The sequence below is a fragment of the Cryptomeria japonica genome, chromosome 11 (genome assembly GCF_030272615.1).
Source record: "Cryptomeria japonica chromosome 11, Sugi_1.0, whole genome shotgun sequence".
NCBI lineage: Eukaryota > Viridiplantae > Streptophyta > Pinopsida > Cupressales > Cupressaceae > Cryptomeria > Cryptomeria japonica.
In genome coordinates this window covers 165,642,777-165,657,060 of record NC_081415.1, presented here as the reverse complement: position 1 = coordinate 165,657,060, position 14,284 = coordinate 165,642,777, and the positions used below count along the sequence as shown (strand labels likewise).

The following is a 14,284-nucleotide window of genomic DNA, read 5'->3' as shown; positions in this document are numbered from 1 at the left end:
ATCAAAATGATAACCAATAAATGGTGGGCCCACTGGAACAAAACCACAAAATGGTGGGCCCACTGGAACAAAACCATAATAAAGTTTGACAAAACATATGTTACAGTTACAGTGGTCTGTATGTACAAAATGTATATACACACAAAATTCTATTGGTCCAGGAGTTTCACTAGCAAATTGCTCATCCATAAACAAAGTGTAATTTGCAATGTGATTAGTGTTTGTGTGTATATACATATTATATGTACACAATTCTATTGGTCCATGAGTTTCACTTGCAAAGATGAACATCCATAAACAGTGAAATTTCCAGAGTTTTAGTGCAAAGATGATCATCCATAAACTGTGTAATTTACAATGTGAAGATATGTTAAAGTGGGCCCGTATGTAAATAATGTACATACAAAAATTCTATTGGTTCATGATTTTCGCTTGCAAAGATGATCATCCATAAACAAAGTGTAATTTGCAATGTGATTAGTGTTTGTGTATATACATATTATATGTACACAATTCTATTGGTCCATGAGTTTCACTTGAACATCCATAAACAGTGTAATTTACAATGTGAAAAGATACGTTAAAGTGGGCCTGTATGTACATAATGTATATACACAAAATTCTATTGGTCCATGATTTTCACTTGCAAAGATGATCATCCATAAACAGGGTGTAATTTGCAATGTGATTTTACTGTTTGTGTGTATATACATAGTATATGTACACAATTCTACTGGTCCATGAGTTTCACTTGCAAAGATGATCATCCATAAACAAAATGAAATTTCCAATGTAATTAGTGATTTTACTGTTTGTGTGTATATACATAGTATATGTACACAATTCTACTGGTCCATGAGTTTCGAGTTTCACTTGCAAAGATGATCATCCATAAACAAAATGAAATTTACAATGTAATTACTGTTTGTATGTACTTGTAATTCTCTAAAGGTCCACCATGAAAGTTATTGCTTTGGGTCATCTTCAATTTGTCAACTTCCACTACCAAAATGTCCTTTATTATTGGATACGGCAGGGAACCCCAGACCCACCTTTCACCTTTCCAAACAGACATTATTATGTTTTTTAGAGAAAAATGCATCTGCACCCTCCAAACTTTTTTTGATTCCCACATATTGAGATAAGGGCGTGCAAGAATATTCAGAGAACGATTCCTCCTTACAATGTACAAACTTTTAAACTTGAATAATTTGAAAATTCAATGACAGTAACATTTAGACAAATTTCCATTTACGTGTTGGGTTTTTTATAAATTGAATACTTGGAACTGGAATCCATCTCAGGCCAACTACTCACATATCTGCAGACACCAAAGTAATTACCAAATAAGGGCCTGTCAAAGAATTTTTGTTTAAAACTGTTTAGAAAACAGCACAACAAATAAGTTTTGTTCATACTTGTGAAAAACAACTTTGTGCAGCTCATATTTACCAGATATCCTGTCCCTCAAAACCTCTCTTTCCCATCAACAATAGAAATTAGATGTGTCATTTATTATCTAGCATTTAACTACATGTTAGTACAAAACCCAATTGAGCTCTAACCTTAAAGAGTAATAAATGTGCAGAAGACCAGAAAAATGTCTCAGTTGATTTAACTGTACCTAGTTAGATGGTAAAAGAAAATACAGTGAACATTCCCACATTACAACAGCAGTAATGGCCCTGCCTTGGATGCCCAAGTCAATGGAAAAGGACATCAAAATTATGAAATACATGAATGTCTTCAAGATAAGTCATTTTAACCACCGGAAAATCACTTGAGGATGGAAGTAAAGATTTAGACTAAAAACTTTGCAACAGTATACTGATATAGGTCAAGCCACCAAATGCAACATGTTAACTTCGCCAAATTGAAATTCATAGATCTGTTGCCAGCTCCACCCATTAAGAGTTATAAATGTCAAACGTTACTAAAACCACAACCGTATGCCATTCTTAAGCATGTAAAAGCACAAATCTCCGATGGCAAAATTTTGTCCGTAATTTATCCATTCGGCAGTCAGTTTGCAACCAACCACAGCAAAAAACAATAAATACCCTTATGGCATGCATCAACAATTCCTACAGAAAATCGGCAGAGAATCAGTTTAAACTTGCTTGAAATGTTGAAACCCAATGAAAGGACTTGAAGTTACTGATGTTTGATCATCCACAAACGCTTTCAGATTTTCATGATATAATTCCATCCCCATTAGTTAAAAAGTTATTTTTAACAATACTTTCCTAGAACTCTCGTCTGATTAACCATAGTAATGTAAATAGTACTTTCTTGCCAAATAGCATAGAATTGCAAAACAAAATTAAATTAGACCAACAAATCATTTCATTCTTTGAACCTTTCAATGTGAGAAAATAGAACATATCATTTCAGCCAATCATCCATCTGACTGATAGAGGACAACTGATAGCCTCAAAATGTCAACAGAAATGTTAATAAAAGACAACAGCCTGGGAGTTCAATGCCTCTAGAAGACATTCACTGTACATAAAAACAGAAACTGGATTTTTAAAAAACATGTATGTTTTGGAAAACTTTCCTTTGTTCCATGATAAGATATTATAGTGTATGATATAAAATATATTCATCCGTGCAAGCAAAGTATTGATTTGCACAGCTTCCTCATACGCTTTGATGCCAAAACATAAAGCAGAATGCCTATAAACCATTAGCTTCCGACATTGTCGCTGCCAGAGTCAGATAAGATTGTAAGCCTCCTTACAGTCTTCATAAACTCCCTGTATCCAGTGAAAAGATTGTTAATATTCAAGGTTTATCCTACTAAAGCTTGCCTATTTAAATTTCTCAACATCTAAAATTAATCTAAGAAAATAATCATCTAAAATAAATGGCACAACAGAGCTAGTGTTCAAAATTTTATTACTTTGCATTACTTCTTGCATCCAAATAACACTGGAAACTCTGTCCCAGGAACATATATACGTAGTCAAGATGGATGACAAAAGAAATACCTGTATGGTTCATCCCCAGTATGCCTTACGGTACCAGTAGTATCTTTGTAAAGAACACGATTTGCTAGGTCGGACTCTTCTATGCCAAACATATTTGCTAGCCTGTTAAAGAGCTGATCGTAAGTACTAAAGAGTGACAGATCAAGGGTTCTACCGACATCTTCAGACTCCATAAACACTTTACAGTGTACAATGCCGTCTTCAGCTGTCTTTCCTCCATTACATTTTTCTAATGTTAGCATTGATGTTTGATCTTTGAACCATGCATGGCTAACAAGGCCATTGTTAACAGCAGAATCAAAGGTATCCCCATGAGAGAGTCTTAATCCAGAATTTTCCGAGAGTTTGGAAACATCTGACCTAACAGTCATCGCTCTTTGTGATTTATCTAAAGCTTCTGGATTTCCATCTGTTGAGCTATTGCTTGTGAGCCCTGGTGACCCAATGTCATTCACTGTCTGATGACCTGGGCCATCAGACGAACTAACTCCTGATTGCTGTTGCTGTGGAGATTTGGAAGACTGTTCGGGGTGAATAGCTTTCCCAAAGAGCAGAAATGGTGCACTCCTTGTGGTTGAGCTACCAGCCTTCCCATTGGTTGTTTTCTGTTCACTTGGAGATGAATTGCCCACTGTTAACAAACATGAGAGGTTGTCCTGCACACTAGAGCGATCAAACTGGGAGAAGCTCCCAATGTTAAGCTCTGTGGAGACAGGATTCGATAAGGTCGATATCGTCCCTTGCTCATGATGGTGTAGATTATCTAAGAACAACCCAGATTGGACTTTGTTGGGACGTAAGTCTGACAAAGCAATCCCGTATATATGACCATGCCTGGCTCCCTGCATGCCTGCAGGAACATTTTCTGAAAGACCATGCCAAGGGTTAATCTGCCCTAGCATATTATTGGTAAGTGTAGCCATTTGAAGTCCTCCAATAATTCCCTGCCCCTCAAATTGAAACTCTGGATGCTGACTAACTCGAAGCTTCTTCTTGGGTAACGTGAAAGGTGACAATTGGATTGGAGGCATGTTAGAAACAACTTCAACCAGCCATGGACTCACTCGCTTCACATTCTGTAGCAAATCTGGCTCATCCCATGTTACCTAGATCACAATGTCATCCCATAATTTAGAAACGGCTAGAATTGAAAAATCATTGATGCATGACAAATCTAAGCTAAATCATCTGTATTCCTGAAAATTAAAAACAATAAATTTTCACAATCTGCAAGGAGGTTAGAGAATAAGAGACTTATCAAGAAACCTGAAAATGTGGAATATATAAGCACCCTATACTAGACAAGATAAAGGAAGCAGAATTTGGCCCTTACACTTTCACATTGTTGATGGATGCCATCAAAAATGTTGGACAACAAAGAAATTCATTCTAACACTTTGCAGCATTGCACATAAGAGAGAATTTAAAAACCTTACAAACTCTCAATTTATATGACACCAAAGAGAAAATTCATTAAGTGAAACAGAACTCTGCTTCAGATGCTAAATCAAGCAAAAACTAACATATGTAGTGTCAGATTGCATGTAAGTCATACAAACTATAATCTGTCTTGGAAAGCCCTTCATGAAAGAGGTTGAACCTTTCTTCAAATTCTGACTCTTGATACAAAAGGATTGCAATCAACTATCACATTATCCATTCAACATCTAACTGCATTGAAAACACAGCAAAAGTATATCAAACTGATGCACATTTTGACATTAGTGAAATGATTAGACAAGTGAGGTCTTCTCATCTCCCATATTTCTCTTCTTTTCAGCACAAACTAGAAAGCAGCTGCACACCAGGTAATTATGCTCTAGAACTACTGACAATGATTCAAACAAAAAAAGGATTTTTGCCATTTCTAGCAAATGAAAAGCACAGATGCTCAATGGCTCTAAAAACATGTACAAAACCTAAGCAACTGACAATAACCGAAGGAAAATCTTCAATCATGTACAGAAGCCCCACACTATCGCCATAAACACAAAAATTCAGTTACGAAAGCCACGATGGAAGACTTAACAGAGGAAGTTTTTTTTGAGGAAACACACATGACATGACAGAGATCTCCTATAATCAAGCAGATCACACTCCCATAAGCTCCTCGTGTGGAACATCAAGAACCAAACCACAGAAAAATGTAGGCCCATGTGCCAAACAAGCAAAAGCAGAATAGGAAGGCAATCTAAAACCAGGTCAAATAGGAATCCCTACATAAAATCCCATAACCAAGCATGACTTCGTTGAGAACAAAAAGGCACGAGTCATTAAAACCATGCAAATGCCAATCTTAGATTTGAAAACAAACGCTTCATCTTTTGGTTAGGGACCCATATCTACATATTCAGAGTTATTTATGAGTTCCTGTCTAATTAAATCCATGTTTCGAAGAATCAAAGAGCAATCTGAAAAGAGGGAATTTCTGAAGAAGCAAAGAGAAAAGCAGACAGACCCAAGATTCAAATTTGTAACATCTCAAGTATCAATACCTGTAAAAGCCGCCATGGAGAGTTAGGCCAGTGAATCGGATCAGCAAATTGAACCGACGAAATGGTGCCCATGAACCAACTGATCCTAGAAGAATCCTCGGTCTCAAAGGCCATCTTAAAACGCATACCTGCAGACCACTGGATCCGCAAAGAATTGTCAACAGCTTGCGCCTTGACACAGAACTCGGGTGTACTAGCCCTTGGGTAATACACGACCTCAAAGGGCTGCCCAGAAGCAGCCAATGTGGCAGACTCAATCACAGACTTGGCACTGACCTTACCCCTATTCCTGGCAAACCCATTTGAATTCCCATTACCAGTACCCTTGTCTCCTCCACCACCAAAGAAAGCAGCAGAAAAATTATCGCCCCCTTTAACCTCCCATCTAGAGCTACTCCTATAGGGAGACGCACAGCCTGTACTCCCGTATAAACCATTCTGCTGCTGCTGACCGGTCAGGTGCCAGGCAGACGAGTCACCTCCACCTGTACTCCGTGTGGACCTCCTAACCCCCACACACAGCTCCCCATTGAGACTCCTCAGAAACACAATTGAATCCCCTGCTACAAGCTTCTTCTGATTCACAAAAGTGCTCCATCCAGTAGTCAGCAGATGCCTCCTAGGAGTACCCCTGTATATATGCCTAAACTTCCATACCTCACCATGAACATCCTTTGCCAAGACTGTCTGCACAGGGGGGTCTGTGGAGTAATCTAACCTGGGAAAAATGGTCTCTGCACAGTACCTGGGGACACTGAATCCACCACCATTGTTGGCATCAGACTGTGTCAAAGTTTTGGCAAAAGACACGGGCTTCTCTGTGGCAGATGTATTGTTTTCGCTCTCCTCATTGTTGCAATCCTCAAAGACCTCATTGGGCTTGATGGGCACCAGTCTGATTCTTGAATATACCTCATCTGTCTCTGTATCCGCCATGTACTTGACATTAATGACCCTGCAGAGGATTGCAGGGTTGGCCCTGAGACTAGCCGGGAAATCCACATTGGTGGCTGAGTGTTCAGCCTGTCCCTGTGGGAAATAGTAGACCCTTGCATTCACTGATGGCATCTGCACCATGCCTCCAGCACAGGCATGCCAGAGCTGGGAATCCAGACCTGGGCTCCCATCATCTGCTCCCCTGTGCTGCACACTCAAACCATAGGCTGAATCCATTCCCGTAATCCTTGGCCCATTCATTGTGCATGGCAAAGGCATAGCCACTTTATAACACTCTATATGTCAAAAATTTAGATTTCAACACCAGCCACAAAATTGGCCTTTCAAATTTCTTCCAGATTTCTGGGATTTCTGAAGTAAACTCAGCCGTAAGGCCCAGCTATGTGTATGTATCCAAAGATTCAGATTTCAAATCTTGGTAAGCCATTTCATATATTGAAAGCCGGGTCAGCACTCCTCCCTTTTGTTCCTACAATGTACAAAACCCTGATTAGTGGAGATACTCATTGTATATATCCTCGGCCGGTTGCACCATATATGCATTCAACAGAGTCTTGATCTTCTTGCCGGCGTTCTAGAAGTTGAGGGAATTCAGGTAAACTGGACTAGTTCAAATACTTACTTTGTATCTCCTATGAGTATATATTCAAGGATTGGTATTTCAAGCCTTTGGAGCCCATATCATGTAAGCAAAGCGAGGCCTGCAATCGTTCTCCTCCTCCCTTTTTTCCCTACAATGTACAAAAACCCTGATTAGTACAGATAAGCAGTGCATATCTCCTAAGGCTTCAAGAAAATCTTGAATCCTCTTTTGGGTGACCTAGAAGTCGGAAATTTTGGACCGAACAGAACTACTTTACATACTTACTGTGTATATCTTCGAACAGGGGCCTCCAGTGCTGCATATATAAATCCAAAGAAGTGGGTGCTCAAGAAATTAGGGGAACTAAACGCCGATTGGATACTTACGATGTATAATCTCTCTCAGCGTCTCCATGGAATAATACAACAAAATCTGAATCCCTCTTCTGGGTATGTGGAAAATGTGGGAATTAGGCCAAACAGAGACAGTGCGTATACTTATTGTGTGTATATATTACAGAACAGGCTGTGCATCACTGTGATAGTGAATAGGTTCTCTTGTGGGTGACACTACAACGGCAAGATAGACGCTCACTGTGTAATCTTTGTATATAGACACAAAAGTGCTGCACATATTAATCCAACCAAGTCTTGTTGAGACAGAAATTGGGCAAATTAGACGAACAGGGGTAAGAATGGACACAACCTGTATGTATCCCAGGGATATACACAAAATTGGTTGTCTGAAAAACTGATTTTTCCTTTCTGGGTGCGCTGGAGATCGACAGAATTCATTGAATTGGGCGAAACCAGGCTCTTTTTGTAGCTGCTGACGAGAGAATGTGATCCACCGAGGTTAAAACCCGTAATCAGGATGTTGAGATGTGGAGATTGAAGTAGAAGTTACAATCACAGGGCAATGGAATTATGAAAGAGCGAGCCTTTTGGCGGTCAGCCTCCGACACGGCATCCCAACCGCCGGTTTAACCTGACGTCCCGTGCGGTCGCCAACCATGGTTAAGTTCGGAGGGGCTTTACTGTGGTTAGGTTAGGAAGTTTGGATGTTGTTTTTTTTGTTGTAAGTTTTTCTTTTCTTGTGTTTTGTTTTTGTGTTTTTGGTTTTTTGGACCCACGTGGGGTGTGGAGGAGGTTTAGGCCTTGTTTTGAGGGTTTGTGTTGAATGCATCTTTTTGGGGACAAATGAGCGAACTTGTAGGGATGCATGAGTATGTGTGGCTTCTCAAACTGGTGTCTTGATTTAGGAAATCACTTAATGTTAGGAGCTCAAGTTGCATCAAGATTATGCAAAGTGATAGAAGAACTCTAGTTATCTAAGAACTCTTTTGATATTAGGATAATCAGAAATTTGATTTGATAAATATAAGAATTCAATTGATATTAGGAGTTGTAGGAATTTCATCAAAGTTTGTGAGATTGAAATAATTCGATATGGTAGTGATTGAAGAATTTGATCAAAATTATGATATTAGGAATTCAAGAATTCTATCAAAGTTTGTGATGGTAGTGATTAAAGAATTTAATCAAAATTATGCGAGTTGTGAGATTGAATAACTCAATATGGTATGGTGATGATTGAGGAACTTGATCAAAATTATGTGATTCTTGAACTAACAAAAATAAGATTGAGGGTATTCGAATTAAAGGTTGTGATAAGGTTTTGATGACCATGTAAGAAATAAGGTTTTGAAAGTTTTTAAGCATACAATCTATATAAGGAAATAGAAGAATTTGTCTAGTGTTAAGAGGCTAAAATTCGATCAAAATTAAGTAAAAGTTGTGAGGTTGAATAACTCAATATGGTATGGTAGAGATTGAGGAATTTGATCAAAATTATGTGATTCTTGAACTAACAAAAAGAGGATTGATGGTTTTCAGATTAAAGATTGTGATAAGGTTTGGAAGATCACATAAGAAATAAGGTCTTGAAAGTATTTAAGCATAAAAACTATATAAGGAAATAGAAGAATTTATCTAATGTTAAGAGGCTAAAAGTTGTAGGATTTTTATTGATTGAAAGGGAGAGGGAAATCTGCCAAGATTATTAAGAAAAGGAGATGGATGAGACTAAGGATCTTTAGGTACTTGTACTTAATCGACAAGCCACTTTACAATTTTAAAATAAATACTTATCATATTTGTGTGCATGATATTATAGGACTAGTGAGATATAGCTTTTTGGATGTTGATTACGTCTAATCAATAACAATTGATTATGTCTAAACAATAACAATTGATTACTAAAGTTTAAGTCACAATATTTTTTACCATTTTATTAGATCTTAAATAACCTTTTGTCTAGCTAAATATTTATTTAAGGATTTTCAATAATGATTTGTACCACTTTATTGGATCTTTATGTCTTTCTATTTGGCTTATTATTTATGCAAGGATTTTTACCACTTTATTGGATCTTTATAACTTTCTATCTATCTTATTATTGACATGTTTATTTATAGATTGGGTTAAATGCATTTTATGTTAGATTGGGTGGCTTTAAGTTGATTTATACAATGCAAATAATTATATATGCAAACGCATTCTAAATGTTGATGTTTAAGGTGATGTGGAAAAAATAAACATCTTCTTCAATTAATATGTAAGGCATATAATCACATAAGGTTTCAATTTATAAGTCAAGAGAGGGCATTGTGCTATAAGGGAGCAACTATCTTCTCTTTCAACTTCCCCTTCATCTCTACCCCTTTTGTAACAAAAAAGAATCCTTTGAATAGGTTCTCTAGCTCTATTCGCATGTTCATAACACTTGGTCTACCATCTTTACCGCTTTTCATGATATTGCACCACAAATCTCCTTGGAAGGTTTCTTTAATTGGTCTTTTTGTACATAAAAAATTGGTTGTTGTAATTACATTAACCATTTATGAAAATTTAGATGTTTAGTTGTATCTCTCATACAAATTATCCCCATGAAGTGGGGATGTACCTTTGTTAAATATATTTTCCCACTTATATTATGGCTTCCCAAATTTCCTTACATGTAGGGATGCATGAGTAAGTGAGCTTCTAAATTTGGTGTCTTGGATTTAGGAATTTGATTTAGGAATTCACTTGATGTTAGGAGGTGGGGATTTTATTAAGATGTGCCAATGATATATAAGAAATTAAGAAACTCTAGTTATCTAAGAATTTTAATGATATTAGGATAATCAAAAAAATTATTGATATTAGGATAATCAAAAAATTGGTTGGAATCTCTCTCATTCAAGGAATTTATAAGATTTGATAAATATAAGAATGTGATTAATCTTATGATTTAAAGGAATTATATCACTCAATATGGTAGTGATTCAGGAACTTGGTCAAAATTAAGTGATTCTTGTATTAAAAAAAAAGGATTGAGGGTTTTTTAATTAATGATTTTGATGATGTTTGAAGATTAAGTAATTGAATTAAGGTTTTAAAAAATTTAAGCATAAAGTTTATATAAGAAAATAGAAGAAATTATCTAATGTTAATAGGTTAAAACTTCTAAAATTTCTATTAATTGAAAAGGAGAGGGAAACCCTCTTCTCTAAACTCTGATTGATGAGGTTAAGGATCTTTAGGCAATTGTACTTAACAAACAAGCCACTTTACAATTTTTATTTTTTACAAAATAATAAATATGATACATATTTGTGTGCATGATGTTATAGGAGGACTAATAAGCTTTAGCTTATTGGATGTTGATTAATTCAAATTGATGTCATTTGTAAAAATTAATAATAATTGACTAATCGAGTTCAAGTTACATCAAGTATTTTCACCATTTTACTAGATCTTATTTATGCAAATGTTTGCACCACTTTATTGGAACTTTGTATCACTATATCTATCTTATTATTTGTGAAAGGATTTTTACCACTTTATTTGATATTTATAACTCTTTTCTAGCTTATAATTGACATGCTTATGTATAAAATGACTTAAATGCATTCTATGTTAGATGAGGAGGGTTTAAGTTGCTTTATATACTGCAAATAATTATATATGTAAATACAAACTCATAATGTTGATCATGTTTAAGGTGATGTTTCAGAAATAAGCAACTTTTTCAATTGATATGTAGGGCATATAATCACATAAGGTTTCAATGTATAAGTCAAGAGAGGTCATAGTGTTATATGGGGGGCAACTATATACTCTTTCTTCAAATTTCCCTTCATCTCTACCCCTTTTGTTGTTAGAGCATTTTAACTATTAGTTGTGCTTTTTTGCTTAAGTTCACTTAATTGTGTTTCTAGTTTAGCTAGAGTTGAGCTCTTTTTATCTCCTCACACTGTCACTTTATTTCTCCTAAATTAATCTAAGGGAATCTTTTTGCTCTCTATATAAAAGCAAATCATTATGCATTGTAATTTCTTTAGAGGAATATGGCATTCTTTTGTGCTACTCTCATTTTTGGAAGGTGTTCTTGTTTGTTGTTTGATCCTACAAGTGCTTATGTTGCAAAATTCAACATGCTCCTCATGGACATAGCGACATATGAGAATATTTTGGAGGCACACACTATTTAGATTTGGATTCCTACATCTTCCTGTTTATGGAAGTGGCTTTTCATATCACCAATGGATTTATTTATTCCTGAGGGGAGAAATGTTGTTTGCAAGCAGTGGATCATGTTCTATCTTCAAGTATTCATCATTGGCACAAGAGCTACTTCTTCATTAGGGAGATTCATGTTCTAATTTTCTCTCTCTTATGAGGGGACCTTCATTGTACTATTGTGACAGAAGCAGCTCTTGGGGGGTCACATTGAATCCTACTTTCCTTCTTTCACTATTATAGTTATTTTATTTTCTCTCTTTTGGAGAGGAGTTTTCTCCCACTAGGCTTTCCCTTTTCTCTGGTTGTGAGAATTGCATTGCTTTGTATTGGTTTGTGCATGATTACCTGATCAAGCCTTTGTTGTCAGGACTTATTCGTGCATGCATTTTGCATTCATCTTTAGCTCTTTAGCTTATCCCTAAGTTAATCTTAAGGGGGAAGTGTTGGAGTAATTAGGACACTTAATCTAATTATTTATTAATTAGGTCCTTTAATTACTTTTTTACTTAAGCTAAACTTAGGTGATTTTTTATTTTATTAAATTAGGCTAATAATAGTTTAAGGTGTCTGATTCATTATGACTGTGACACTTGGCACTAGCTAATTTAATCTAGCATTAGGGTATTACATCTAGGATTTCATTCATCCTTTTATAAGGATTCTTCATTCATTGCATTATATATCCAATATTCTTGTGTGCAATCAATATAGAATTTTCAGGTTGTTATGGAGCATATTATCTTTACTTGATCTCTTTGATGTGATAGGTATTTTGCTTGCAAATGATTCTTGGCTCCTATGTTTGTATCTGTATATGGTGAAAATGGATAACAATAACAACAATATTGAAAGGCTAAATGAATCCAACCACTAAACCCTAGCCTAACAATGAACAAAGATCCACCATAACATATGAAGATTACCTAAGACAATGCAAATAATTCAAAATCACAAGGATTATACCAATCACATGTCCAATAGGGTTTTGATCTCCATTCCTCCTATCTCCATTGATCTTACTTGATGTATATTTGCTCTTAGATTTTTGTATGCACAAAAGCTCAACAAAGAACGGAATGTGGTTGCAAGTAGGATCGTAGTGTAGCCAAGTGATCATTAGCATGAGTGATTAGGGTTTGACAATGAAGGAAGCATCTTCTTAAATAGAAGACACAATATGAAATGGAGGGTTAAGATTGAGAGGTGTAAAAAAGAGAGGTCGGCTAGGATTAGAGGGTAGGTAAAAGAAATAGTAAAATAATGAAAGAGGTAGGTAGTGTAGGAATTAAGAGATGAATGACATGTGTCATGTGTAGAAAAAGATAATGAATTAATTAAATAAATAAAGATTTATTTAATTAATAGAAGAAATAGGACAATTAAATAAATAAAATATTTATGTAATTTAGGAAAGGGTAATTTAAATAAATAAATGTATTTATTTAAATGAGAAATGAGGCTAGAAGAGGATAAATGAATTAATTAAATAAATAAAAATTTATTTAATTAATAGAAGAAATAGGCTTAGATAATTAAATAAATAAAATATTTATTTAATTAGACATGACAATTTTGAGTGTCTACATTTTGCCCCTCTTTGAGACAATGCGGCTTGTCGCGTTGTTTCAAAGAAGATAAGATGAACTGATACAGCGTTGCCCCAGAATGGGAATAATATGCCCCCCTCGAGAGATTGGATGAAAATGTCTGAAAAGATTGCAGACAATCTCTTGATAAGAAAGAAAGGCTAGAATGGATTGACCGAATAAAGTGACAAAGTCACAGGATGACGAATACAGACTCGGAAAAATGAAAGCCAGGGCTAGGATAGGCTATAAGATAGACCACGGGCAAAAGACATCCTCATTGTCATCTACACCCTTACGAGATCACAGTGCAGAGCGAGAAAAGAGTAGCAGCAGTCAGCAGCAATGGCCTTCGTACACAGATTCGACCGCGTTCGCCGATTCCAGAGGTCAGCAGAGGTAGGAGAGCCGGTAAGTACCACCAAACCTCCTCGTACTTTCACGCATTTCAATTTTTGTCATTAATGCTCAGTAGGTAGCAATAAATGCGCTAGGAATAGGGCATTAAAAAATGCAAAAACGTATAACCGCGTCTGTGTTGGTGCCAGGCGCGTCTGTGTCCAACAGGCGCGTCTGTGTCGGTTCCAGGCGCGTATGCATCTGGGATCGCGTTTGTGCCTGATTCGGCCGCGTCTACGTTGTTTAGGCGCGTTTATGTCCTGTAGGGGCATTTAGGTTCCAAAGTCGCGTTTGTGCATGATGTAGGCACGTTTATGTTCAGAAAGCGCGTCTGTGTTGTAGAGACGCGTTTGTGAAGTTAAAAGGCGCGTTTATGAGTTAGAAACGCGTTTGTGTGTCAAAATGCATGGTTTTGGTCTTCTAGGTCAAATCGGCAGTTCTGTGATGAACATACGCTGTCGATTGGATATGCTGCTGAGAGGATACACTCAAACAGGTCCTCTAGGAAGACTAGGATAGATCAAGGCACTTTGTGATGAACAGGGAGCACCAAGATAGAGTACTTTGTGATGAACAGGGAGTACCCAAAGTATGAGCAGCACTTTGTGATGAACAGGGAGTGCGAAATGTGAGTAACACTTTGTGATGAACAAGGAATGTCACACACGTAGTACTTTGTGATGAACAGGGAGCACTACTAGGA

The 14,284-nt window shown here is 36.5% G+C and overlaps 1 protein-coding gene across 1 annotated transcript; it reads right to left on the bottom strand.

Moving 5' to 3' along the window:
- Nucleotides 1-2,328: 2,328 nt before the first annotated feature.
- LOC131032500 (auxin response factor 10) lies at nucleotides 2,329-7,979 on the bottom strand. The gene is made up of 5 exons (XM_057963513.1): nucleotides 7,314-7,979; nucleotides 7,068-7,176; nucleotides 5,489-6,914; nucleotides 2,994-4,099; nucleotides 2,329-2,759 (listed from the first exon to the last, which is right to left on the bottom strand). Exons 3-5 carry the CDS (start codon nucleotides 6,701-6,703, stop codon nucleotides 2,690-2,692), a joined length of 2,391 nt encoding a protein of 796 aa, XP_057819496.1. The 5' UTR covers nucleotides 6,704-6,914; nucleotides 7,068-7,176; nucleotides 7,314-7,979; the 3' UTR covers nucleotides 2,329-2,689.
- Between the last annotated feature and the right edge of the window lie 6,305 nt (nucleotides 7,980-14,284).